At 37.7% G+C, this 25,632-nt stretch overlaps 1 protein-coding gene across 5 annotated transcripts in view; it reads right to left on the bottom strand.

Annotated features, from left to right (window-relative positions):
- The window catches only part of LOC131676870 (ETS-like protein pointed), a 353,859-nt gene that overhangs the window by 115,714 nt on the left and 212,513 nt on the right, over nt 1–25,632 (bottom strand). Inside the window, exon 2 of one of the 5 annotated variants that reach the window (XM_058956247.1) lies at nt 9,988–10,893. The exons of 2 other annotated variants lie outside the window; for them this stretch is intronic. In XM_058956247.1, coding sequence (XP_058812230.1) covers nt 9,988–10,360 — 373 coding nt within the window. In that variant the 5' untranslated portion in view covers nt 10,361–10,893. Of the gene's footprint in view, nt 1–9,987; nt 10,902–25,632 lie in introns of those variants that run through there. 2 more of the 5 variants (XM_058956248.1, XM_058956249.1) reach the window with 2 other exon arrangements.

Raw genomic sequence — 25,632 nt, 5'->3', positions numbered from 1 at the left:
AGAAAAAATGTGGTTCCAGAGTGCTGCTCTGAGGAAAATTCAATTCATCGTAACAAAGAAACTAAACTGGAGATTTGTGCAGTTTTTCATCGAATTTATATATTTTATCTTACCATTCATATTCATCCGTTTCAATTCTTTTTAACTGGCAAAGCTGCATCATTCTCACCAGAAGCCTAACTATGTGGTCATTCACCACTGATGCAGAAATTCTATTCAATCTTAGTGATTCAAGAATTCGACTGTAACATACTCAAACAGGGCTTAATTTCAGCTAAGCAGTCTTATATAGATCAAAAACGAATCATGTTCCTTTTACTCCGACGTTTCGATGCAGGGTGCGCATCATCCTCAGGGATAAAATTTACTCATACGTTTCTTGTTTAGAATAGCCAGTTAACAAGGAACGAAGACTGGTCCTGCGTCGAAACGTCAAAGTCAAAGTTTCAATCCATATAAGATTGCTCAGTCGAAATTAAGACCTGGCCGCTCTATTTATTTCAAATTTCCAAGGAATTTTTGTAGTATTGTTACAGATTCTTAATTAACTTATGTATTTGACATTTTTGTGGAAATTTTATAGAGATGTCATGGTAATTGTTGTTGAGTGAATTTTTTGCTATATTGCGGTATTTTTTCATAAATTTTACAGACAGATTCAAGTCATTGAAGTAGAGTAAAAATAAGAAAGGTCGCAGATGACTGCCCCGAGGAAGCGGACAGCAAATAGAGAAGTTTGTGCTGTCTTCAAATTCTACAACCATTGGATGGCCAAACAGAAATTGATGAATCCAATTCAAAAAGGAGCCACCAAATCCAAGTTTATCTAGCTTCGAAACTGTTATCTGATAGTTGATCTAGTCGAAGTTTTTAGAGAAGGTGGTGTATATGGCGTCTGCTTGTACAAGGAACATCATTTTATAAAACATTTATGGTATTTTTAATGCATTTTTAGAAATTTTATGATAAATTAAGGGCAAACTGATTATTGTAACTGGTTTAATTACCAATTTCATGGAAAAATATGGTATTTTCAAATTATCTACATGCTAGTTTTACGATCTTTAGTGGTACTTTGTGGTGATTTTATGGTTTTATTATGGTCGAGGAGAACGATATTCCATGATTTACTGATGGAAACAACTTATTTCTTATTTGGAATGGATTGGCTAAGATACGGAGTGGAATAGACAGACATGGATTTGCACATTGAACTAGCATTGAGGACGATTTGAAATGACCGACGGAATGCGTGCAATGTATGTCTATTCTATTTGAGGATGGTCCAACTGGAACTGTAGAGCTTGTTCCTCGGAAGAGCGTCAGGGGACCAGAATCACTCACTATGTCAATCACTAAAACACTATTTAAGCTAATTGACACAAGACCATGATTCTGATTGTGATAATGAGTGTACGTTTCAGACCTGCATAATCGCGTGGGAACGAGCGTTTGTATGTTCACGTTTAAGACCACGTTTATAAATTTGTAAAAGCCGAAACGTTATCTTAATCGACGGGGCATTTTCATGTTTGCGAGATCGCATGCGTTGGTGTGTGTGGTTGATCGCGAAAGAATAGAGCGTTTGTATGTCACCGTGGGCGCTTGCATAACGCATTGGCTACCTTATATGAAACATTGCTAATATAAATACGATTATATAATCGTGTGAGCTCTTGAACGTGAGTGCGAAACGCGAGCTTAATGTTTAATTTTACCATATATACGGTCAAAACCATAATGAAGCTTTGTGCGTGGTTCAAAAAAGAGTTTCCATGTCTTAATTTTTTTTTTATATATAATGAAGACTTGATTATAAATATAGTATTTTTTTTTATTTCGTTTAATATATATAGGTCATTCCAGGTCAGATTTACAACCACAATTTTAATATCTTCCAAAAATTTTTCTTGCATTTTTGGCTAAAAATTATAGGCACGTATTTTTTGTTTTGGCTGAATATGTTATATTTTTTCAATTTATTCAAGTTTCGGAAACCATTCGATGTACGGAAAAAATTAAATAATAGAAGTTGAATTTTCGCATGAGCTCCCTAAAAAATGTTTTAATAGTCCCTTTTGCTATTTACGTTATGCATTCTACAAATGTAAGAAGCAAATTATTTTTTTTAATGTAGGGCATTTGTAATTTTATTAATAAGACTGCGTAAAAGTTTCAGAATGGATCTCGAAGTATTTTACGAGAAATTTCAATTATAACTGGTCTATTAAAGGGCGTTTAGCGTGAAATAGCCTTGTTTTAATGTTCTACTTGTAATATTTCGAAAAGAATTTTGAGATCCGCTCCAACAATTTTACAATGTTTTTAACATGACCCTTAATATTTAAAGAAAAATAAACAACAAAAATTTGGTAAAATTTTTGAAAATTCAATTTAATCATAATGATAGAATATATTTCACATAACAAAAAAAATTCGTGAATTTTTACGGTAAGCTCATGCGAAAACGCAACTTTTTTATTTGATACTGTTTGTCATACATCGAATACCTACCGAGTTATCAGTGATGGAGAAATGTTGAATTTTAAAAACTTCATAGGATCAAAAACTCATAACTTGAAAAAATATATAATATTCAGCCAAAACAAGAAATGTGTCTTAATTATTATTAGCTAAAGAAAGCAAGAAATTTTTTTGGAAGGAATTAAAATTTTGGTTGAAAATCTGAAATGGAATAACCCGTATATTATTGTTTGCGGCCTAAATAAACGAAAAACGCTCTGTCGTGGCCGATATTTGCACGATACGGCCTAGTCGATTATTAGTTGTGTTTAGTGATTTAAAACAATCAAATGCGATTGTTAGTGATGCTCGCTTTACTCCGGATTATCGCGTGTATGTCCCAGTTCGTGAGGTAGAGATAAATGGCGTTATTGCAGACAGTTGTCTCGAGGAACTACTGATGGATGGAGTAGGTCATTTCAAGATCTCCTTGTTTCAGCCAGTTATAATACTGGACTCGCAAGCAACTGTACTCTGCCGCAAAACACGCTACGCCAAGTTGAAGTCGTTTCTCGTAACCTTCGCTCAGTTCTACTTAGCCACGTCACGATGGGAATGTTTTCGTCTATTCATGCGCTTATTTATATGAACTGTCTCAACTGCAACCAGCTGAATCATGCGACCGACCATCATCATTATCGTCGCCAAACAATCCGGGTACTGCGAATCACGACTGAATGTATATTAGGTTTCAAGATTACTGGATCTTGGGCCTCCAGTCAACGTGCCGTGTCTGCCTCGAATTCGACGACCTCACCCAGGTTCTCTTTTGAGCAAAACATTAGCTGGTCTCTCTTCCGGCATTCGGGCTACATGTTCAGCCCATGTAGCACGTGTTTATCAGCCTTCCAATATCAGCGTGTTTGTATACTTGGTACAGCTCGTGGTTCAAGCATTTACGCCATTCTTCATCTTCTACTGTGCGTTCTATTACTTTGTGTAAAAATCTTCTTTTTTGTTGGGGATCTTGCATCGTCTGCTGTTGCTTGAGGGTCATTTTGTTCGCTTTCGATACTGTCCTCGCTATTGCTGTTGAATAGGTTTTCGCGATTAACGGTCATGGATTGTTTGTTGGACCTGCAAGTCACGATCGCATATCCGCGTTTTTTGTCATTTACTTTATCGTTGGTGGTACTGGTTGTTTATTTGGAGGTAGTAGGCGTATTGCAAAGGTCGGAAATCGGTTGTTACGGCTTTCCTAGGTGTCTGAGCAGCACCTACGGTTGTTTGTGATTTTCTTGATGTTTATAAGGGCTTTGGGTTGGATTGGCTTGTGGTTGACATGGTTTCATTTACGAGATACATGGTTTTCCGTAGTGTGTTAGAAAACAGATACGTAGCGTCATATGTGAATAGATTCCAGATCTGAGATTTGGCCGTCTATTTCGCATTGAAAGTTCAAGTAAGAAGGAATATGCTTCGACATTAGAAAAAAAATCTCCAAGTGTCAAGCTTAACGTATCCCGACATGGTAGTTGCGATCAGATACGCGGAGAGGGATCGTGCAGACGCCCATCAATCTAATCATCGTCCATATAATCGGGTATCTTGATTCTAAAATTGTCATGCTATCCGACGTGTTGTAAATTGTTTTCCTTAGCAAAGCTTACCGCAATGGCCAAAGTATTAAACGTTATCAGTACGGCACTACGGAATTGGATGATGACGACTTCCGTAGGTATAAGCTGCATTTCCACCTTTAATAAATGGTACACTAGCGAACACTAGGGCGAATAGAGCCGCGTTTAAAATAGACGGACACTGTATGAAGCCGAAGATTTTTTAACTGGTTAATTAAACTGCATACTATAAGTAGAAACGATTGGTACACTGCACTGTTAACAAGCAGAGCGATTTTAGCAGCCTAGCTGAGCGAGGTGACTGGATTTAATCTTTGTACATATTACTATAAAATTGCAGCAGTATTTTCCGATAATCAATTTTCTTTTAAAGTTTCAATAAAACTATTGAAATGTGACGTATTTGCGTTATGAGAAGCATACATGCATAACGATTTACGTCGGAATATCGCATATATGTCCCAGCTCGTAACGTAGAGGTAAATGGCGTCGTTGCAAAGAAGGATTACTATATCATAAAGAGACCTCAACTTCCTCGATTTTAATATCATTCGCCTGGATGGAAGAATTACCTCATGAATAAACGGCTCAGTGCTTAATTCACCTATAAGTGATAAAATTGATTTTCTAAGCTAAAATTAGATAGAGACTTTGTGTCTTTAGTAAAGTGGTAGCTGATGTTGTCGCAAACAAAATTGCTGAAGACATTGTATACCCAGCTTTAATAGTAATCATGTTTTGTTCTATATGGAAGACTCAAAATTAATTTTTTCATGATAATTTTGTCCGCCATTCTTTCAAGGTATTTGTATCTTCTACAAAATTATTTGCTGTATTAAAACACGCACCGCGAACGAAACGTTTCCGATGGCGGAGTTCTCTTTGCTCGCTTATTAACAAATAATCCGCAGGGCCAGCCAAGCTCAAATTCGACATGTTGAAAAATCCGAGACAAAAAAGGCTTGATGAATTTTACAGGCTTCTTGAAAGTAACATTGTCCCACACAATTGGAGACAAGTGATTGTCAATGCCATTCAAAAACTAGGTGAATCGGCCTCTGATCACAACTCGTATCGGTCGATTGATAAAAAAGCAAAGTACATTCCATAGCGAATCTTGACCCCTTAGAATAATTTTAGACTGGGTACGAAGATTGGCCTATGAGACGGAAGTTGTCCGACCAAACCATTCCGTTGTGCCTTGACAATTACATCGCAAAAGCGGCTTTCTGTCAGATACATATTTTGGTTTCCACAAAAGGGAAAGAGACGAACGATTGTTCTGCGTTGCTCTCAACCAAAATTAAAATGACTATACTAGCAAAGAGTAAACGGTATCGGTGTTCGTGGATGTCAGGGAGTGGAGAACTTTTGACTCAGTTTCTATCATCATTATTTCTGAGAAGCTGAACCGCTAAATTTGTTGTCTGAAAAACACATGCATTTTTCGTTTGGTGATTTATCGGCATCACCATATAGCTACATGGAAAACCAGCCTCCGACCACAACTCGTATCGACCGATTGCAATGCTACCTTGTATCCGGATGTTTTTCGAGCAAATGATCTTGTTTCGCAACGACAATTGGGTAGGAGCAAATGGTTTACTGTCAGATACACAATTTGGCTTCCGCAAGGGCAAAGTGACGAATGATTGCCTTGCGTTGCTCTCAACAGAAATACAAATGTATATTAATTTCTTTCGTGGACTTGTTGTTTTCGGTGAAAATGAAACCGAGAAAATCAACAAGTCCACGAAATAAATATTTTGCGTTGACCATAAAATCTTATAGAAATACAGATGGTCTATGCTGGCAAAAAGCAGATGGCATCAATGTTCTTGGATATCAAGGGGGCTCTGTTTTGGTTCCTATCAATGTTCTCTCGGAGAAGCAGCGATTCAACAGCTATACCAGTTAGTTATATGGGCCTTCCGCAGGTCTAAACCTTTCTTTAAGAAAAAAATACGTGAAAGCAATTTGCAGATGATGGGGTGGTCTTTGTCATTGGACCCAAAGCTGTCGATTTAAATGTGCCAGTAGAACATACTTTAGACAATTTTTCTGCTTGAATCCATCAGCTTGGTATCGAGCTCTCCACAACAGGGAAATAATATTGGCTATACATTTGCACTAACATTGCCTAAAACCCTATTTCAGCACTTACAATGCAACCAAGCTCTATATTAGCATTGTATTGCATAGAGAGGCACAGCCGAAATGAAGCGTTAACGCTAGTTCTATATACATTTATACGTTCTTTTTCCCTTTATATTAACGACAATTGAATCAATGTTTAACTGTTGTAACGGCATTTAATTAGCAAGAAACTGGAAGGTGTGAAGTATATTTTTCCATATTGAGAGCCATAGCACTCAAGAAAGAGCAAGAAGTTGAAGGAAAACGGTTTAGAAATGCGTGGGATAAGGTCATATGAGGAAGCTTCGAACTTCTCGGTGACTTAACCCTTTGTCTTCTACCGCAGGAGTTAGGATATTTTGGTATTTGAACTGCAAATCAGCTGAATCAGCGGCATGTGCCCTATTCCACGCTTTTCTAAACTTTCTTTCTTCCACTCCTACTCTTCTTTCAGTACTATGGCTCTTACTATTGAACAATATACTACACATCTTCCAGTCCCTTACTAATTGAATGTCGTTACTACAGTACACATATACGGCTGATATAATGCATTTAGTGCTATTGTAGAGCTAACATAACGCAAATATAATGGTCATGCAACGCTGTGAGTATATTCGTTTCTCATTTCCTTTTGAGAATTTTATTCGGAATATTTCATTGCATTCGAACACTCGTCGCGAAGGTCAAGGCTACTCTGTTCGAGACTTAGTACAGGAAATTTGCGTAGCACAGGTGAACGGTTAAAATATTGATCACACGTTACTAGAAGAGAATAAATTAGAGTGCCAAACACCATTTTAATTTTCCTCCTTTTTTGTTAATTATACCGAAAAAGAAAAACAAGCATTGTGAAAACGTTGCGGATAATGACAGCTTACTAACACTTTCTAACAGCATGAATAATGCCGATAACAGTTTTTCAAATTTGATAGTTTTTCATTGGTACTATATAATGACATTACTAGTGCAGAGAACGGGCTGTCAAGGTCTGTTCAGTAATAGCACAATATTTCGCTTTACTGGCATTATATCAGCACTATACCAGCATTATATCAGCATTACATCAGAATTTGTTATAAAGCAGATTTAAAGCAGACTAAATGGCTACGGTATAACGCTGGACAGTACAGTTATGGATACAAAGCTGTAACTGCGCATCGGTATTGAGGGTCAATACCAAACCTCTCAGAAAAGTAGGGGGGCAGTCACAAGATAAGTTCGGATAGAGTCGCCGAGTAATTATTCTACAGCTGTTGTTCAAGTAGTCTTTGAACTCCATGTTAGTACCTCTTCGATAACTCTCTGCAGTCTGGATTTTTTTTTTAAATCGGTGGAAGCAGTCCTTCGTTTTTCGAGGATGCAATTAATTTGGGATTGCTAATTTGTGTGCTAATAAAACATTGTTCGAGCGTATCATCTTAGATATTATTTCATACAACAGTTGCTCCATGTTGATATAATTTGCGCTGACTGCATTTGAAACTTTGTCCGGTGTTCCACAGGGAAATCATCTGGTACCTATCATTTTTCTTTTATCGATAAATGATATGCACCCATCTTTTAAAGGTCTCAAATTGTCTTATACTGATGCATTTAAACTGCTTTCCATCGTCAACTGAATGGAAAATGCAGAGCTTCTTAAAAGCGCTTTGAATACTTTCCACCATTTGTGGCCAAAACAATGGGATAGATTGCTTCAAAATGTTCTGTAACTACTTACAACAGCTTAAAAAGATGCCCTAGACCAGTGATTTGCAACCTGGCTCCGCGGACGCCCAGGGCGTCGTGAAGTCGTTGCTGGGATCCGAGAAGAAAAATATATATTGCGAGTGCAGATTGAAATTTCAAGTCTTGTATCCTAACAAACTGAAGATAACATATTAATAGCATACAAAATCGATGTTTATCCGTGGGGGTCCGCAGCAACCCAGGGTAATTTCTAAGGGGTCCGAAAAAGGTTGAGAACCGCTGCCCTAGAGACATACTAGACCACCAACGGCGAGAAATTTTTTAGTATGCGATTTTCCGATTCGTTTACCCATATTGATAAAATTGACGTTTCGGCGACAATTTGTCGCATCTTCAGGCTCTAATTTTTCTTATACTCCGTAGAAAACAAAATTAAGTAGTGCATTTTGTAGGCAAATAAATTGCTCTTTATTTGTGTGAAAGTCCCCGTTTCCCATGAATCTTCTTTTATCTACGTGAAGCAGCATGTTGATGTCGTACGCATTGAAACACTTGACTTTCTGCTCGAAACACCGAAAGGGCCAGAACTCTTCCGGAGGCCCCGAAAACCACACGCATCGTGTATCAAAGTACACAGATGAAATCCGCAAAGACGCGCGCGACACTCGCCAGCTAAATGCAGACAATCCGCACTGCTTTTAATTGATTTTTCCATGGTTCTCTCCTGTTGCCACCGAAGGCGGTCCCCCTGTTCCGTCTTACTCCGGCCCGGTTCATTAACTTCGATCCCATCACCGCATCGTTCGCACCGCACATCACCTCTACAGCAGGTCCACGCCGTGTACGGCGAAGGGATAGTTCCGAACAGTTCTCCGGTATAAACAAGGTTGCGTGTTTTTGGCGGTAAGTATAAAACCCGATCTTTATAATTAGAACACGAGAAACTAGACGAATGAGGCAAATAATTTTATCTCCCAGTGTTCGGAAGCAAAATCGAAGGTGGTCGGTCGCGTAGTTTTTCTACATAACACATTCACTTTGTCGGATTGCACAAAAATAAAATCCGAAAAAAGTGGGAGTGCTCGATCGAAAATAGGTTGTACCAGTCGTCGTAGCAACCGCCCTTTGGCTGGACCGCTTGGTTGAAACACAAAAATCAATAATCAATTTTCTCGGACAATTTTCCCTCTGAAACTTCTCATCGCAGTAGGCAGGGTGCGCAATTTTCGTACACACACAAGTGCGCCCCGCCCCCCACCCCTCTCAGTGGAGGTAATTAAATTTCTATGTTTTTTGTTTTTTGACCGTCACCGCGGCGGGATTCGGAGAAATTTTCCTGTTTGATGTCCACATTTGTTTCCCTCTTTGTTCTGTCTTCCCCGCGCGTGCCGGACGCTCTATCGTTTAGGCTGAGGGAAGGTGGGGGGCGATTCAAACGGGCGGTCCCGAGTCTTTGATGTGCGCGTATGTCCGATCTAGTTTCTGGTGGTGGTCTTTTCTCGTTGCCCCACCCCGGGCGAACTTCACAAATTCCGAAAAGCGACTCCCCTTCCCGACCCACCGAACATGAAACTCCAAAATCTGTTGTTTAATTTAATATCGAATCGGCTCTTGTCTTTTATTTTTGGCAACGCGCGTACCCCAAAACGAAAGAAAACGGGCTTTGATTAACCATCCGGAAATTGAAACCGCTTTATTACCGGTAGTGCGTTCCGCTGCAGCATTTCAGGGGGGGGAAATGCTTTTTCACCGGCCAAAACAACCGTCCCTCCCCAACCATTTGGGTCCTTCAGAAAGTAATTTATCAAGTAGTTTGCCAACCGGAACGAAAGTAAATAACGCCCGGCAAAGCAGCTGGCGCAGCAAGGGAACTGCCTTTGTTTGCCATTGTCCAATCCCCACTGGAAGTTTTCGGTCTCACACTGAACCCCACCCACACCACCGCCACACCGTAAACACGAAGGGTCATTGATAATTTTGCACAGTTCAAGGGCACCACCTCGAACCGTGATGGAATTTGTTTGATTTTCAAACACATTTTTTTTTCAATTCTTACCTCTCGGTTTCTGTAATCCCTTCATCAGGGCGTGGGTTTTCAGTCCCATTCCCGCCGCCGCCAGCTTGTTCAAACTGTAGCTGTTCAAAAAGTGCTGCTGATTGTTGTTCAGAAAGCTCACATTGTTGTTGTTGTGAATCCCGCTTAAACTCGCCATCAAACCGCCGGGAGGACTGCCGCCAGCAGCAGTGCCGCCGAGCCCCGTCAAACTCCCCGCCGTTCCGTGCTGACTGCCGTGCCCATGCAACTGGCCACCACCACCACCAACAGCAGCTGGCAGATGGTAGGGGTGGTGGTGGTGGTGGTTACCCCGCAGTGGCAACCGTCCCACTATTCGGGCACTTTCATTCCACTCGATCCACTCGTTTGTCATTTTGCTGTCACCGGCACCGAGCACATTCAGTGCTGCCAGCTTGCCTTTGTTACACGCACAAACACGATGGTTCAAACAAAGAAACGGATTGGAAAAAAGTGAAACACAGGAGCTGCTGAGTAAGCAGCCTACTACTGCGGGTGATGTACTGCTGTCTGATTGGACTTGACACTTTTTTTTTCTTCGCCAACTTTGTTTCGTTTTTTTTTCTATGACTGCGCGCAAAGTTGTTTTTTTATTGCACTGGCACTTTTTTCCTGTTTAATTTATTCTAACGAGTAGCTAGTTAAGAATGCCATTTAGTTGCACCTTTATTTGCGGTTTTGACTTTGTTTTGAACGCAGAGCTTATGATGGCATCACTGATCGGTTTTCGACCTTGCACTTTTGAGATATTTTTTAATTTGCACTTATTTACCACGTTCACTTGTTCATTGATTCGCGTATCACTTTAAAATCGCTTAGAATTGCTTGTATGTAATACTGATGGGTTTTTTGGATGAAACTAGTAGTTCCAGTTGATTTCTGCGAAAACTGTTAGGCTTAAGATTTGAGATTTTTTTAAATTGTGTGGATTGCACTTGATGATCCTAACTAATGGTGGTACAGCAATGTTCCTTCTTCTAATTTTTATTCAAGCTTTTTTACATTGTCGTGATTAATGACAAACCTTCCTATATATGGGGTAACTTTACAAAATTTCCGAAGAAATAGGATTTTGAAAGATAATAACTTCCGTTTTACTGCGCGGAATTGCAAGATATTTCAACCAGAATTAAAAATAATTCAAGCTCTATTTTGACGTCCATTCCGTTCTTATTGAAAGTGAAATTTTGAGTTTTTAAGAAACTGGTGTGTTGAGTGAAGACATTGACAGTTTCAAATTGGTCCCATTGGACACTTTACAGCACACAGTGATGTAAATATGAGACTGGCGCAATTATGTTTGGCACCTGAACCGGCTGGAGAACGAGAGGCAATCATTGATACAGAAAATCTCTAGCCTGAACGTGGTTCACGGAAGTTTGAGCTAGATACCGCCTAAGACAAAAATGACACAATCAAATTTCCCTTGAAAAAGGCTGCCAAAAATTTCCGAAACGTCGAGCAATTTTAAAAAGGATTTGCTTAAGCTAAATTGATTGGGGAAACTGCAAATTTTCGCGAAAAAAATCATTTCCAGTCGTTACAATACTCAGCTAGAAATAGCTAGTTAGAGCCACTGGGGATCGATAAATCCCATTAGTAGTGTCATTGGGGACAGAGAAGCGACACTAACGTTATCACAGCACCTCGATGGCGAAGTAGCTAACGCACTCAGCTGGAAACTTGAGGACATCTTTGGACAGTCTTTCCGCTAGAGGAAAAAAATATTCAGCTACCATTTATCACTGTTTTGGGTTAAGCCTTTGTCGTAACTACGACTTACGTTTCAAACTATTTTTACCAAAATTTAAAAAAACAGGATGTTTTTTACGTTAGTAACATTCATATTGAACGGAATCACACATCATTTCAACTAACCAGCCGAGAAAATATGCACCAATGTTGTATTAAATCCCGAAGTATGTATAACTTCTATAAACAACGCAAAAATTGATTTTCAGGAAAATTTTCGGAAGCAACGCGGAAAACCAAAGCTTTCCAATTTAATTTAAGCAGAGCCGTCAATATGGAGCACCTACCTGGGAACCCTGATCGATATGGGGCTGGTATATAAGGCCCGCATGTATTTTTGTGCTTCATTCGACTATTGCTAGTCGAACTGTAGTATCAATTAGAGTGGCTCATAAATAGTTATTTTTTCAAAAAAGGTTCCAATAAAAAATCAATTTTGTATCAAAACATCGAGTAGGAGATTTTTAAGTAACTTTGAGAGATTCAATTGACCTGGGTTTTTGGGTAAATTTTGACCTGACAAAACGGGAACAATGACCAAATCGAGGCAATCTTTTTTTTTCTTCTTTTTATTCGGTTTATTGAGGCTGTTAAAGTATACTTCTGTAGTCTCTGGACATAGCCGCATAATCTTTTCTGATTTTTTCCCTAGTAACAATTGTGGTTTTATGGCACTCTTGAAGCCTTTCTTAAAACTTAGAAAGTACTTGTAGTGTGCTTAAAAACTAAAAATGTTACTTGGCTTAGTATACATTTCTTATGGCGCAAGTTCAATTTTTTTATTTAATTTTTGCATATTTTGCATCTTTAGAATTCAAAACACATGCTCAAGAAAAAATTTACTCGGATTTGACATGGTTCACCTTCTAGAGCCCATCAAATGGATCTTCATATGAGACTGACAAAATTGGGTCAAAAAGGCTGACAAAATTACATATTGAAATCGGGGGATGACAAAATCGGATCTTCACTGTACTGCACTATTCAATAAAAATCCTTATTTTGCCGTACTGGGGACAAATAAGATGTTTTCATGTAATTTTCGAGGGATAAATTCATCTTTGAAAAAAAAAATTGGGCATTAACTTTACTATTTAATATTAGGTTGGCCCAAACATACCTATATAGTCGTAGCAGTCCAAAGAGTTGTTTCGACGAGAAATGAGAATTTTAGGTAATTTACAAGTTATTGTAGAAATTCATTAGGGTGGCTCAAAAATAATTATATCACAGAAACCATACAAGTAAGATGTTTCCAAGTCATGTTAGAGCAAAGAAAGCCTTTTTGATACAGGAATAAGCATAAAAAATGGGCTCTATCCCATTTGGCATAATGTCATTTGGCATAATGCCCTTTGGCATAATGCTATTTGGCATAATGACCATTTGGCATAATGTCAATTTGGCATAATAGTCATTTGGCATAAAGGTTATTTAGCATAATGGTCATTTGGCATAATGCCATTTGGCATAATGGTCATTTGGCATAATGCCATTTGGCATAATGTCATTTGGCATAAGGGTGATTTGGCATAACCAATTAGCACCCAGCATTTATTGAAAGTGCGCAAATAAAGAGAATACTTATGCGTTATGAGTGCAGGGAGAATGGTGATTGGCGGTCCAGGAAAGAAAAACCTGGTCTACAATACATTCGACTAGTTTATTTCGTCTGCGTTTTACTATCGAGGGGAGCACTGCACCTTCCCTTTGGTGTTTGCTCCGATGACAAGCAAATCAGAATCTCTCTATAGAGCAGTATTGTCTAAGCTTTTTGAAATTGCTGATGAGATCGACGTTGAATTGCATCCAGAAGTGATTTTAACAGATTTGGAAAGGCTCTTATCAATGCGTTTGCCGAAGAGTTCCCTGGTTCAAGGCGTGATGGATGTTCTTTTTTTCATTTAAGCATGAACTGATGGAAATATATCCAACAAAGTCGTTTGTTGCAGATTTTCAACAAAAATGAAAACTATTTTAATACATACAAAAAAACCTGTTTTAACCCACCTAGCGGTTCAATTGTGCCTTTCTCATTTCTATAAACTACGGCTTGGTGGCAGGTTATTTTCAACATAATTGTGGAAATGTCCATTACATTCTTAGTACACTTTGCACTTATACACAATGGCTTGCCAGCCACGAACTTGATGAGATACGTGTCGACGGTGAAACACTTGAAACAAAAAAAAATATCATACTTAATTAGTCTAATCAGCATTAGTTCAATGTTATCTGCTTGCTATCTCATTTTGTCATGCGGGGGTGGGTGTGTGAGGAGGGCGAAAATCCCACGAACGAACGACTCCCCAGCTTAATTTGGTATGCTATGTGATATGGTGGTGGTTTAAAGAGGGTTGGGAGCTGGGTGGGGTGTTCGTCTGAGGGGTGATTTAAGGGGATTTTAAAGGGAGGGGAGTGAACAATAGATGGGGGGTAACCCCTCTCCGTATACCCTCAACTACGCCCCTGTTAAAATCCAGAAACCTTATGCCAGCCAAAAAAAATTACCAGGATTAGGTTGACGGTTTTCAGAGTGATTTCATAACCTTTCTATATGAGAAAGACAAAAATGTGCTAAAATCGAAAAAAGTGAATTTTGGTCAATTTTTTTTTTAGTTTGCATCAAATCTCGACGGCAAGTCATGCACCTTAAAGACATCTGGCATCAAAAATAAAAATTCTTTTTGTAATGATAATGGTCATTGGAGTCGTCTGGTGGGTCGCAGTGCTGGTCTGATGCATATCATCGAAGAACTGAAACTAGAGGAAAAATTTAACGCTTCACAAATCTTGGCGCATATGTCACTAACCTCCGAGAAGAAGCGTCGTACCAAAGATCAGATAATTGATGCGAAACTGTGCAAAAATGTTACGAAATTACAAAATTTTGATACTATTGATTATCTTCAAGCAATAGCAGCAAATCTGGGCTCGCAATAAAGATGATTTTTTTAATTAAGTTTTATTTTGTTTTAATTTGCACATAAACTATTGAAAGAAACAGAACCAGAACCAATGCTTAGTTAACTGAATTTATTTACACAAGCATTTTAAAAGTAAAATTTGCTTTGAGTAAGATGTCAAAAATTGTGGAAATATGAAATTAGGAATTTGCAAACTTTCGCATTAAAGAACAGCTCATAACTAAAAGAAGGATAAATTTTCAGTAAAGTTTGTCATTTATCTTTCAATAATTAGGATAAGTACAGACTAGATAGTTCGGTATAAATCATTGATGATTTTCCCTTCTTTTAAACATGAGCTGTTCTTAAATAGAAAGATTGTCAAAATTTCTATTTATAATTTACATAAGTAGAATGAAATCCTTAGATGCTAGCTTGTCGTTAATCCAATGTTCACTTTGCCAAATACAAAAATATACCAAATAGAATTATGCCAAATGGCGTTATGCCAAATGGTGTTATGACAAATGGCGTTATGCCAAATAGCGTTATGCCAAATGGTCTTTATGCCAAATGGTCATTATGCCAAATAGCCATTATGCCAAGTCACCTTTATGCCAACTGACTATTATGCCAAATAACCATTATGCCATATGACATTATGCCAAATGGCATTATGCCATATCACATTATGCCAAATGGGGTAGAGCCTAAAAAATGAATCTCGCTAGTATGAAGAAATACATTACAATTAAATATTGAAGAAAACTTTAGTATCCATTTAGGCGACTCATTTTTTTCTTGAAAGGTTACAATAAGACATTTAATTTGTTAAAAGAGTTCGAGTAAGAGATTTTAAAGTAATGTCGAGGCATTGATTAGGGTGGCTCAAAAATAATTATATCGTCAAAAAATGTTTCGATGTATTTTACAGCGACGAAATTATTTTTGACACAGAAACATGTCAAAAATAAATCTCCTAAGTTATTAGGGTGGCTCCGGATAAATAATTTGAGTATAGCAATTCAGAGAAAAATATTTGTAAGTTACTTCTTCGCGAAAAATTTATTTCTAATATTTTGTCAAATATTAAAACGAAACATTACTGTCCATTTCAAGGCTGAAAACTATTTTTCTTCCAAACCGGGTTCAACGTGAAATCTAATTTTTATTAGCAGTTTCGAATAAGAAATTTTAAAGTAATTCGCAGACATTGCAGTAATTCACTAGGGTGACTTAAAATGAGTTATATCGTCGTGAAGGACGACAAATGAGATATTTCTATGTATTTTAATGTGATGAAATTATTTTTGTCACTGAAACATATATAAAAAATAAATCTTGACCGTTATTAAGGTGGCTCAAAATTAATAATTTGAGTGCAACAACGAAAAAAAGTTTTTAATCGATTTGTTTACGCTATGTAATTTTATTTGTATTAACAGTTAGAATAAAAGAAAAGAAGTTAATTTCTGATTCTGCCAAATATAAAAACTAAACTTCAGCATACATTATGACAATTCAAATAGTTTTGTTCAAAACGGTTTCAATATGTAATTTAATTTGTATTAACAGTTCGAATAAAAGATTTTAAAGTAATTCTCAGGTATTGCAGTAATGCAATAATAGTAAATAATTAATTAATTAATTAATAATTAATAATCGTTTCGTCGTGAAGGTACAAATCAGATGTTTCAATGTATTTTAGTGAGACGAAATTATTTTTGACCATGAAACATATAAAAATGAATCTTGTTGGTTATAAACGCGGTTTAGAATAAATAATTTGTTCGCAACAATAAAAAAATCACTATTAACAATTTGCATAAGCGATTTTTAAGTAGTTTTGAGATACGCATCAGGGTGGCTCGATAATAATTATCGTTAAGGTACAAATAAAATGCTACATGCTCGTGCGACAAAACTATTTTTAACCTTGACACATATATAAAAAATTAATCTCGTTAGTTATTAACCCATTATTGCCCAACTTAAAATTTCACAAGCAACACAAATTGTGTTTTCCGATCGAAGAAAAATGATGTAGTCACTCCAGTAAAATTATTTTTGTACTCAAAGTAGCTGATATAATCAGGAACAACCAGTGAAAATTTAAGATTGATCGGTTAATCGGTTCCTGAGATATCGTGATTGCCGCGGATGAACTTTTCAACAAAATACAACTCCGAGATAATCAAGTTTTACTGTCGGTGCAGCGATTCAACGGTCTAGCGTATCAAACACTACGGACCGCCTACGAGTAGTCAATGGGTAGCAGTCTATGAATAGCAGTAACTCAAGGTGTAGTAATCCGATGTTAATGAAACTTTGAGAAAATTTTCCTCAGCGTATGTAGTTTCAGAATATCTAATTTACAAAAATTCGATTTTTTTCATTCTAACAAAAATGTGTAACCCCTTAAGGGAAAATTGATTAAAAACAAAACATAACCACCGGTTTAACCACTCTAACTTCTCTAACCATATTCTGCAAGAGTATATCAACAATATTAACTCGTTGATAACACCTGTTCTGCGTTATTGATTGAGTAATAGGAGTTATTCTTAGCACCTACTATATACAGTAGGTTGGGCAATAATGGGTTAAATAAAGAATTTGAGCATAATTCAGAAAAAAGAAACATTTTTAGTGATTACTTCACGCAAAATTTATTTATGATTTTGCTAAGTTTTTTTTTTCCGAAACGTTTTCAATATGAATTCTAATGTATATTAACAGGTCATATTAGAGATTTTAAGGTATTTCATTGTACTGATTCATTAGGGTAACTCAAAAATAATTATCGTTTGGTCGTGCAAGTACAAACCCAATGTTTCAATGTATTATAATGGGGCGAAATTATTTTGACACTTGAGATATGAAAAATAAATCTCATCAGTTATTAGGGTGGCTCAAAATAAATAATTTAGGCGTAATAAGACAGAAACTTTTTTTAAATTTATTTCTGAAATTGCCAAATATATTTAAAAAAACGAATCTCCCTAGTTATTAGCGCTTTTCAAAAATATTTATGCAGTCGTAACAATTTTCAAGTAATTTCTCCACACTTAATTTAGTTCTGACTATGCCATGTATAAAAAAAAAACATTAGTATAGATTAGGGTGTCCAATAGCAGATCTTTAAGTAATTTTTAAGCATTATTGAAGTTCATTAGAATGGCTTAAAAATAAACGATATAACTCGTCATGAAGGTACATGCAAGATTTTTCAATGTAGTTTAGTATGACGAAGCATACATCAACTATAAATTTTGCTAGTTAATAGGATGGCTCAAAATAAGTAATTAAGAGAGAAACAAATATTTTTATTGGAATTATCCAAGCTAAATTTATTTCTGACTTCACCAAAGATTAAAGATATTTTAATATCAATTTAGTTGGCTTAAAATTACTTATTTTTTCCAAGCGGTGTCAATTAGGAAATTATTTTGTATTAGTAGATCGGATAAGCGATCTTTGAACACCATTCAGTCAGTCAGTCCAAACATAATTATTTAGCAGCAGTTAAAACAAAAATCTGCTGTAATTTTTGAGCTGTTAAATTATTTTTAATACGATTAGTTTTCAAAAAAGTTTCGCATTCGTTATAGTTGCTGAAAAATAATTGGTTCGACGCAAATGTACAAAAAAGTGTTTTTACATAGTTAAGTGTAATGACATCATATTCTTATCAGAAAAAAATAAAACACTGTCGAAATTGGTAAAAAGGATGTTTAAATAATTTTGTTCCGCTAAATATATTTTTGGTACTGCCAAATATTAAAAAGAAGCTTGGGTTTTCATTAGGGTGGCTCAAAACGGATTATTTTTTATGAAATGACTCAAATATGTTGATTTTGGAGTTGTTTTGGAACTAAGTTTGAGTGTTTAGCGAAGCAATATAACTTATTTTTGAAATCAACTTAGAAGCAGTCAGCAAGTTTATTTTTTTTTACTGTTAAAACTCGTTTGTGAGCGACTGCTTGAAAACAATTTTTTTTCAATGTCAATCTTACTAGCCTATTACGTCCAGAAAAGACGTTTGTGCTATCAAAATACACCACTGTTCGGAACTATCTTAATCTATCTGGTGTATTTTCTATGCTATTGGAAGTATTTTTCTGAAAAAAAAACTGACAAAGAACAAACATTGAATTAGAAATGTAGATGTAGAAAAACAATACCTTAATAAGCTTTACTACATTTCGTGTCCTGTTTCTTTTTGTTGGAATTTTTAGGAACGCTTTACTTTAGTAATATCAAAAATTGTGTTATATTTCTCCTAAAAAGAAAATTCAATTTTAACTAACCTAGTTATGGAGATGTGTTCCGAGTTCCTCTCACCAGAATCCGACACCTTTGTCTTGCATGACTAGTTGTTTGCCGAGGCACACAAGTTGTGTCTCCATTTCTCCATAACTAGTTATAGAAAAAAAATAGCTAAATAACTTCAAATGAACTAGAGATAGGTCCAAAAAAAATTTTTTTTGGTTAACACAGTACATAATTATTCAATCAACATGAATATAATAACAATAAAAGGATTCCTTAGCGAAAAAAGGTTTAGGTAAGAACCTTTTTTCTCCAGTAAAGAGAAAATTGTTTAAAACCATCTTTGCGCGTAAAGAGCACAAAACCCATAACTATAACCTAACTAGACTCAGAACTAAGAGCACCTAAAAAAGCGAAACATTTACTAACGTGTTTCTGAATGTTCTGCAAAAATGATTTAATTTTCCATGACAGTTCAAAATATTACTATTTTCTTCTATTGCAGTTATATTCCATCGTTCGTTACTATTAACATAGAGACACACTACGCACAAACAACGACGGTAACCTACAGTGACCATTTTGTAAGATAGTCCTGAATCTATCAGCAATTTTCGAAAAGTTCAAAACTACAATCCCCAACTACTGTTTCGACAGCTTTCTCGCAACCAATTCTTAGTGAACTTGGGTCTGTCTGGTAATGGCTCGAGAACACTGAAGGTGGTTATCGTGGTTAAAGTTTTATAGTATTGAGAATCTGTGCACAAGTTCAGAGTAATGAAATTCACGAAAAAAAAATAAGTTCGGCGGCATAATTTTCGAACCAAATTTTGCGTTCAACTTGACAACTGTGATAACAGATAATTCCAAGAACCATTATTGCTAGAACTGAAACATAGGAACAACGAAGAAAAAAACGCAACTCGAAAACAGTTTTGCTTGTTGCGCATATCATTTACATGTCATTAATATTTTTTGTTTGTTGATTTCCACCATTTCGATGGGGAACTAGGGACGCTAGCCGCCACAATCGTGGCGGCTAAATGAATGTGGAAATAAATTACGATTAAGTGCTGGTGCAACAAGTGACGGCTCCGTCACGATAATGACACGTAATGTGTCCTGATATTAGCTTTTCCCTTGTTTACGTTTGGTTGTGTGTCTTTTTAGTTTTTTGTTTAGGTTGTTTTCCTACATTTTCGATCACAATCACCACCACACGTCATCAGGGCATCAGAGGGGGGTGTGAACGTTGAGTAAATAAATCGTTAATCACATTAGATTAGCTCAATTGTGGTTGACGCGATGTCCGCGGGTACAGATGGTCATCTCAGTAGCCTGGCGCGAGGAAACAAAAATTCAGAAAAAAAAACAAACCGGGAGCTGATGGTTGTTGATAAGCGACCTTTCTCGCGCAGCTGTCAAACTGTCTATCGGCACCGGTATTGACGGGCACGGAACCTAACCAAAAAACCCACTTAATTAACATAAATTATTAAATTAACATTTCATTTACTCCAATTGTCATCCAATTCCAGTCAATTTATATCGCTTTCGGTTCGGTACTCCCGAGAGCCCGAGCTGACCAGGAGCGAGAAAAGCGGATTCTACACACCGACCGACCGGTTGCAGCAGCAGCTGCTGCGGTCATCGAAACGGAGCGAGAGAGAGAAAAAAACGCATAAATAAACAAATAAATGCTGCAATAGTTTAGTTTCGTGTCCATACAACCGATCACAAGCAAACCGAAGGCAGGCCGTCGTGGCGAAGCGCTAGAGGACGGACAGAGGGGAAGCCATTGTGGCTTAGTGATAAAAACAATAAAATATACATGCACGACGAGCAATGAGTGATATTCATGAGCTCTGGGAGGAGATTTCCAACCCAACTTCATAACAGTTTTGACGGCGGCCAGTGGACTAGGGAGTTGCGAAGTGATAAGCGAACGCCCCCGCACACCGTGACAGAGCGGCCAGCGTCGTCGTCGTTAAGAGTGACCGTTATCGAGAGACGCCTTTTGCCGAGAGTTTTGAGATAAGCTCGTGTTTGAAACGGATTTTTTTTTGTATTTTAACCAAAGGATTTGTTTGAATTCACCATGGTTACGGCGGTGTTTGTTTTGCTTATAAAATCATGTATGTTATGTACAAAAGTTTACAAAACACTGTTGGATCGTTTAGATATCTATGATTTTTACATGGATTAAAGATTTTGAAGCAACGCGTCAGAAGCGTTGCTCTATTATTTCTTTCGAAGCGTGGATTGGATTTGGATTTGTCAAATAAATGTTCCATCAATTGAACTCGATTTCTCCTATAACGGAGGAATTTTTTGGGACACGTCGAAATGTTGTTCGTGATCTGAAGATGTCAATGACTGACGGACGGACTGGTAGCACTGGCTTCCCGCATTCAATTCGAACACTTTGGCTGTTACATTTTTAAACGTTTGCAGAACATTTATGAATCGCAATGAATTTCGATTGTGAAACACAGCAACCGGCCAAATTTCTCGTGAAAAAAAACTGAACTATTGAAGCGAATCGAATCACTGCAACTGTTTTAGCAATTCTATCAATGGGAGGGTCTTTCAGTTCGCGAACTGTATTTCCTAGCAAACTAAAGGTCAACTTGACAGTAACGAGCACAGCAAACGCCTGCTTGACCAAATCGAAAGTACACCATACCGTGAGAAATCCTTCAATTGTTTCGTCGTTCAATGTCGCCATTCGAGTGCAGTTTATCTGCGCCTACTGTTGCTTTTGTTCGAAATTCGGCATCTCACACTGTCATGGCCGCTCTTTATTGTCTAGAGTTTGATATACGATCGCAGCGCTGACCCAAACTTGGTACGACAATCGATCGATCATCAGTCAAGCTCGGTTTCGCGGTGATCGGTGCAACATTTCGGAAACAGGTGACTTAATGTTTCTTCGAATAACAAAAAAAAAACGATTCCGAATTTAGCCGGATTTTCCCACCCTAGAGCGCCCTCCTCTTCGCGAAAGGTCGTAAATTTCCCCCTGAAACAAGTCGTAAATTTTCAGTTTTCACTTCACTTAAAATAGGGAAATTGGTTCCTCCAGCGCTGCCAGCAGGCCGCAGGGGGATAACTAGACCGCTCAGTTCTCGGTAATTTTTATGTTTATCGGTTAAATTACAGCGCGATCCGGGGAATTCGACCGAATCAACAAGAACAGGGGTGTAATCCGATCGGTGCTTTGCTGTGTACTTCCGATAGACGCCGTCTCCCTTCCCCTAACAACAACAACGACAAGCTTTCGAAACATTGTCGGACCAGGGATCAGTGCTCATATAATTAGGATTAGTGTCAGATTTACAAGTGTCGAAGCGAAACCACCGTGAATTGACGCCGCTGTTGGTTGGTTGGTATCAGTCCTAGTCACGCTTATCAATAATTAATTGTGAAGGTGGTCGTCGGCGGCGATTGAAAATTCCTGGAACCTTTGGCGCCTGTTCACGCGGGAGGTAAATTCGTCGAAGGCAACCCTATACGTAACGAGGGTCTTACCCTAATCGGATTTGGTCCAATTATGGGTGGCGTCAGTGTCGTTTTTCGTTTCTGCTAAAGACCAAAAACAAAAATATTATTTTGACCTTGACAGGTCCGGTGGCGTATTAAAGACAGAAGCTCGCAGTTGGGTGTGCAGCGAGCAAATTGACATTCTTTCGGGATTTGTTTGTTGTTGTTCGGTCCCATCAAGGTGGGAAACTAGCGGACAAATGATTGAGGGAACCTTAATTACGATCACAGTCGGCGTGGCTTTGGATGGCGAAGCAAGGGTAGTCACAGCCACACTTTGACAGATGACTCTGTTGTGAGGTGTGTGTGTGTGTTCAAGAGACGACGGGTGGGGCATGTTCTTGCTGAAGATTCGCGTTCAGAAAGTGTGTGTGTGTGGGAATTTTCTGTCTAATGTAAGTATGGAAATAATGACGCTAAATGTCATCATCTAGAAGCGAACAACTCACTGTCAGGGTTGCCACGTTCACATATTTTTCATAGATATATTCGACAATGCATGATTTTTGTCCACGGATAAATATAAATTTTCATCACAGATTTTGATAAATATACCGATACTTAGGCGAATCTTTTTTTTCAGAAATTTTGCATTTTTTTCTGTTTTTTTGACCTTTTAAAAATTATGCGGAGAAAGCCAAATGTCAAAATTGACAGTAAACAAAAGCGAAAAGTATTCTCTTTTGTAGACTGATATAAGCTGTCATTTTTGACAGGTTTTACAGCATAACCCCAAGTTAGTCATATCCCTAATAAACATCGTATGATTTTAGAGCCTAACGAACTGTTCAGGGTATCATCCAAACAATATGTGGAATCGTTCCACTATATGGGTTAAAGTTCGTGTATAATTTTTTTTTATTAGGGATCCCAGACGCCCAAAACTTTTTTACTGAAACGCAGACATCAAAATGGCATCATTGCTCCCGGCACGAGTACGAGCAGGGTCATTTAAAGCGACGCGACGTTGTCCACCCGAGAGAAGGTGAATTAGTGATTGGTAGTGATGCGGGGGGGGGGGGGGGGGGTGCCTGTGCTGGGTGGGGTGAATGGAGAGGTTAGGAGATGATTATTATCAATGGGCGCAACGGCGCTGCCGTGTGACTATTTTTTTTTAGATGTGCGACTGTTTCAACGGGAACCTGCCGAAGTCCAAGAAGATGGTTTTGCACGAAAACAATGGCTGCCGCGGGAGATTACAGTCATCAACGCCTTTGGTTGATGAATTTTAGAATATATATAGGAGAGAAAAAAACGACCGCGATGGGAGGTTTAATTGCTCATGGGAATCATTCTGAGTGGGGAAGGGGGTTATACCGGAAAATTAAACAAAGAGCAGGCGGTGATCTTGACTTTTTGGAGAAGGTTAAACTTTACCGGGGAGTTTTGAGTTGTCCGACGGTTGATGTATGGAAATTTTCGAACAAAGGCGATGACGGCAATGTTGTCTTGGAAATGTTTTCGCACAATGATATCTTATTTTCTATTCTATATTTTTCGTAAACAGGAAATACGACAAAATAAATTGGGCAGAGGAATGAGGTCGGACGAAATTCGAACATTTTTTGAGATGCAAATAAATTATTTATTTATTAATCCAATAGAAGAAACGGAATTCAGTTGGGTTTTGATAAAACATTCAGGCCCGCAGATTGAAAAAAATACAATCAGTTTCAATTACAGTTTCGAGAAAAGATAGAAAAGTTGTGAAAAAGAATTGCGTCCTTAATCCGCCATTTGCGGACAGAATCGACATTCAACCAACCAAGCGGCCTAAAACTAATGTGGGAATCATTTGGAGAAAAAACATCGCCGCCTCCTAAGATATCTCATAATTTCAGGGATGCCAGATTTGCCGACATGTCTGCAAATTCGAGGACTTTTAATTTCAGCTGCAGATTTTTTCGATGACGCAGATATTTGCAGATTTTTTAATTTGGCTGCAGATATTTGCAGTTTTGTAGTTTGGTTGCAGATATTTACAGATTTTTGAAAATAAAGGCATTTGGTTACACTCTGGTCGTCTTATGACAGGCGCAACACAGATTTTTATTCGATTTTCCGTGATTTAAAAAATGTGAGCAAATGTTTTCTTGGACTGTTACGATAATCAGAAGTGGAGTTGCGAACGAATATAATAATTATTGCTAGCCAAGTCGGTGATGACGAAAACGAAGCGAAAGCAACATTCAAAAATACAAGAAGGATGTGCAATGAGAGCTCTACGTTGGACCATTTTGAAACGTCTTTTAGATTTTTCAGTAGGGTACTATAGCGTTGCGTGATGGTTTAGTGCTGAGTTCAATCGCGTAATCCGAAATTTGGCTTTAGGAAGAGGGGTGTATGAAGAACACTCGGGTCTCTAAGACTGTTGCTAAAGCTGTAAACCATTTTTTCAGGTGATAAATCAAGCACTTGAAATATTGCAAAATACCATTTATTTATTTTGTTAAATAATGCGTGTTTTCCACACTTCGAACTCCTTTTCAAAATAAGGGATAAAGCAGGAGTGAATGGTTTTGAACGTTATGAACTTTTATTGTACTGAACGCAATTACACAATGTTTGCACTAATGAACTTGAAATATGCTCTTTAATTTTGTACTACACTTCTCCGAATAACGCAAAAACTGATTACCCGAAAATCTTTCGAAAACGACGCGGGAAACCCGAAACTTTGCAGTCTAGTTTAGACAGAGCCCTCAATATGGAACACCTAAGAGACCTAATCGCCTAACCGAGTATTAGGAGATTATATAAATCCCGCCAGTATTTTTGTACCTAATTCGTTGCTCGCTAATCGAACGAGAAGCATGTGGATGATTGTTCGGACGGTGCATTAAAAAGAAGGCACTATTTTGTTGTCCACGTATAGTTGCATTTGCAATTTTTGTTAATATTCGCGGGATACGCTGTAATAAGATAAGCGAGTCTCAACATTTTGTGTTTTACGAGGAATTCGGTAACAAAATTGTTCGAATGGACAGGTCACCGACTGATTTTCTGGACCCAGTTTAGTGTGTTGCTTCGCTACTATGTGTTTATAAACAATTTCTGGCACCTAAGCGATATTTTTCCATTATTTAACCCTCCGGAAGTCGCACTTATGGCTCACTGAACGAGCAGCCGCTGGTGCCCTAAGACGATTTCGCTA

The sequence above is a fragment of the Topomyia yanbarensis genome, chromosome 1 (genome assembly GCF_030247195.1).
Source record: "Topomyia yanbarensis strain Yona2022 chromosome 1, ASM3024719v1, whole genome shotgun sequence".
Lineage (NCBI taxonomy): Eukaryota > Metazoa > Arthropoda > Insecta > Diptera > Culicidae > Topomyia > Topomyia yanbarensis.
Note: the sequence above shows the minus strand (reverse complement) of the source record. Positions and strands in the feature narration are given on the sequence as shown.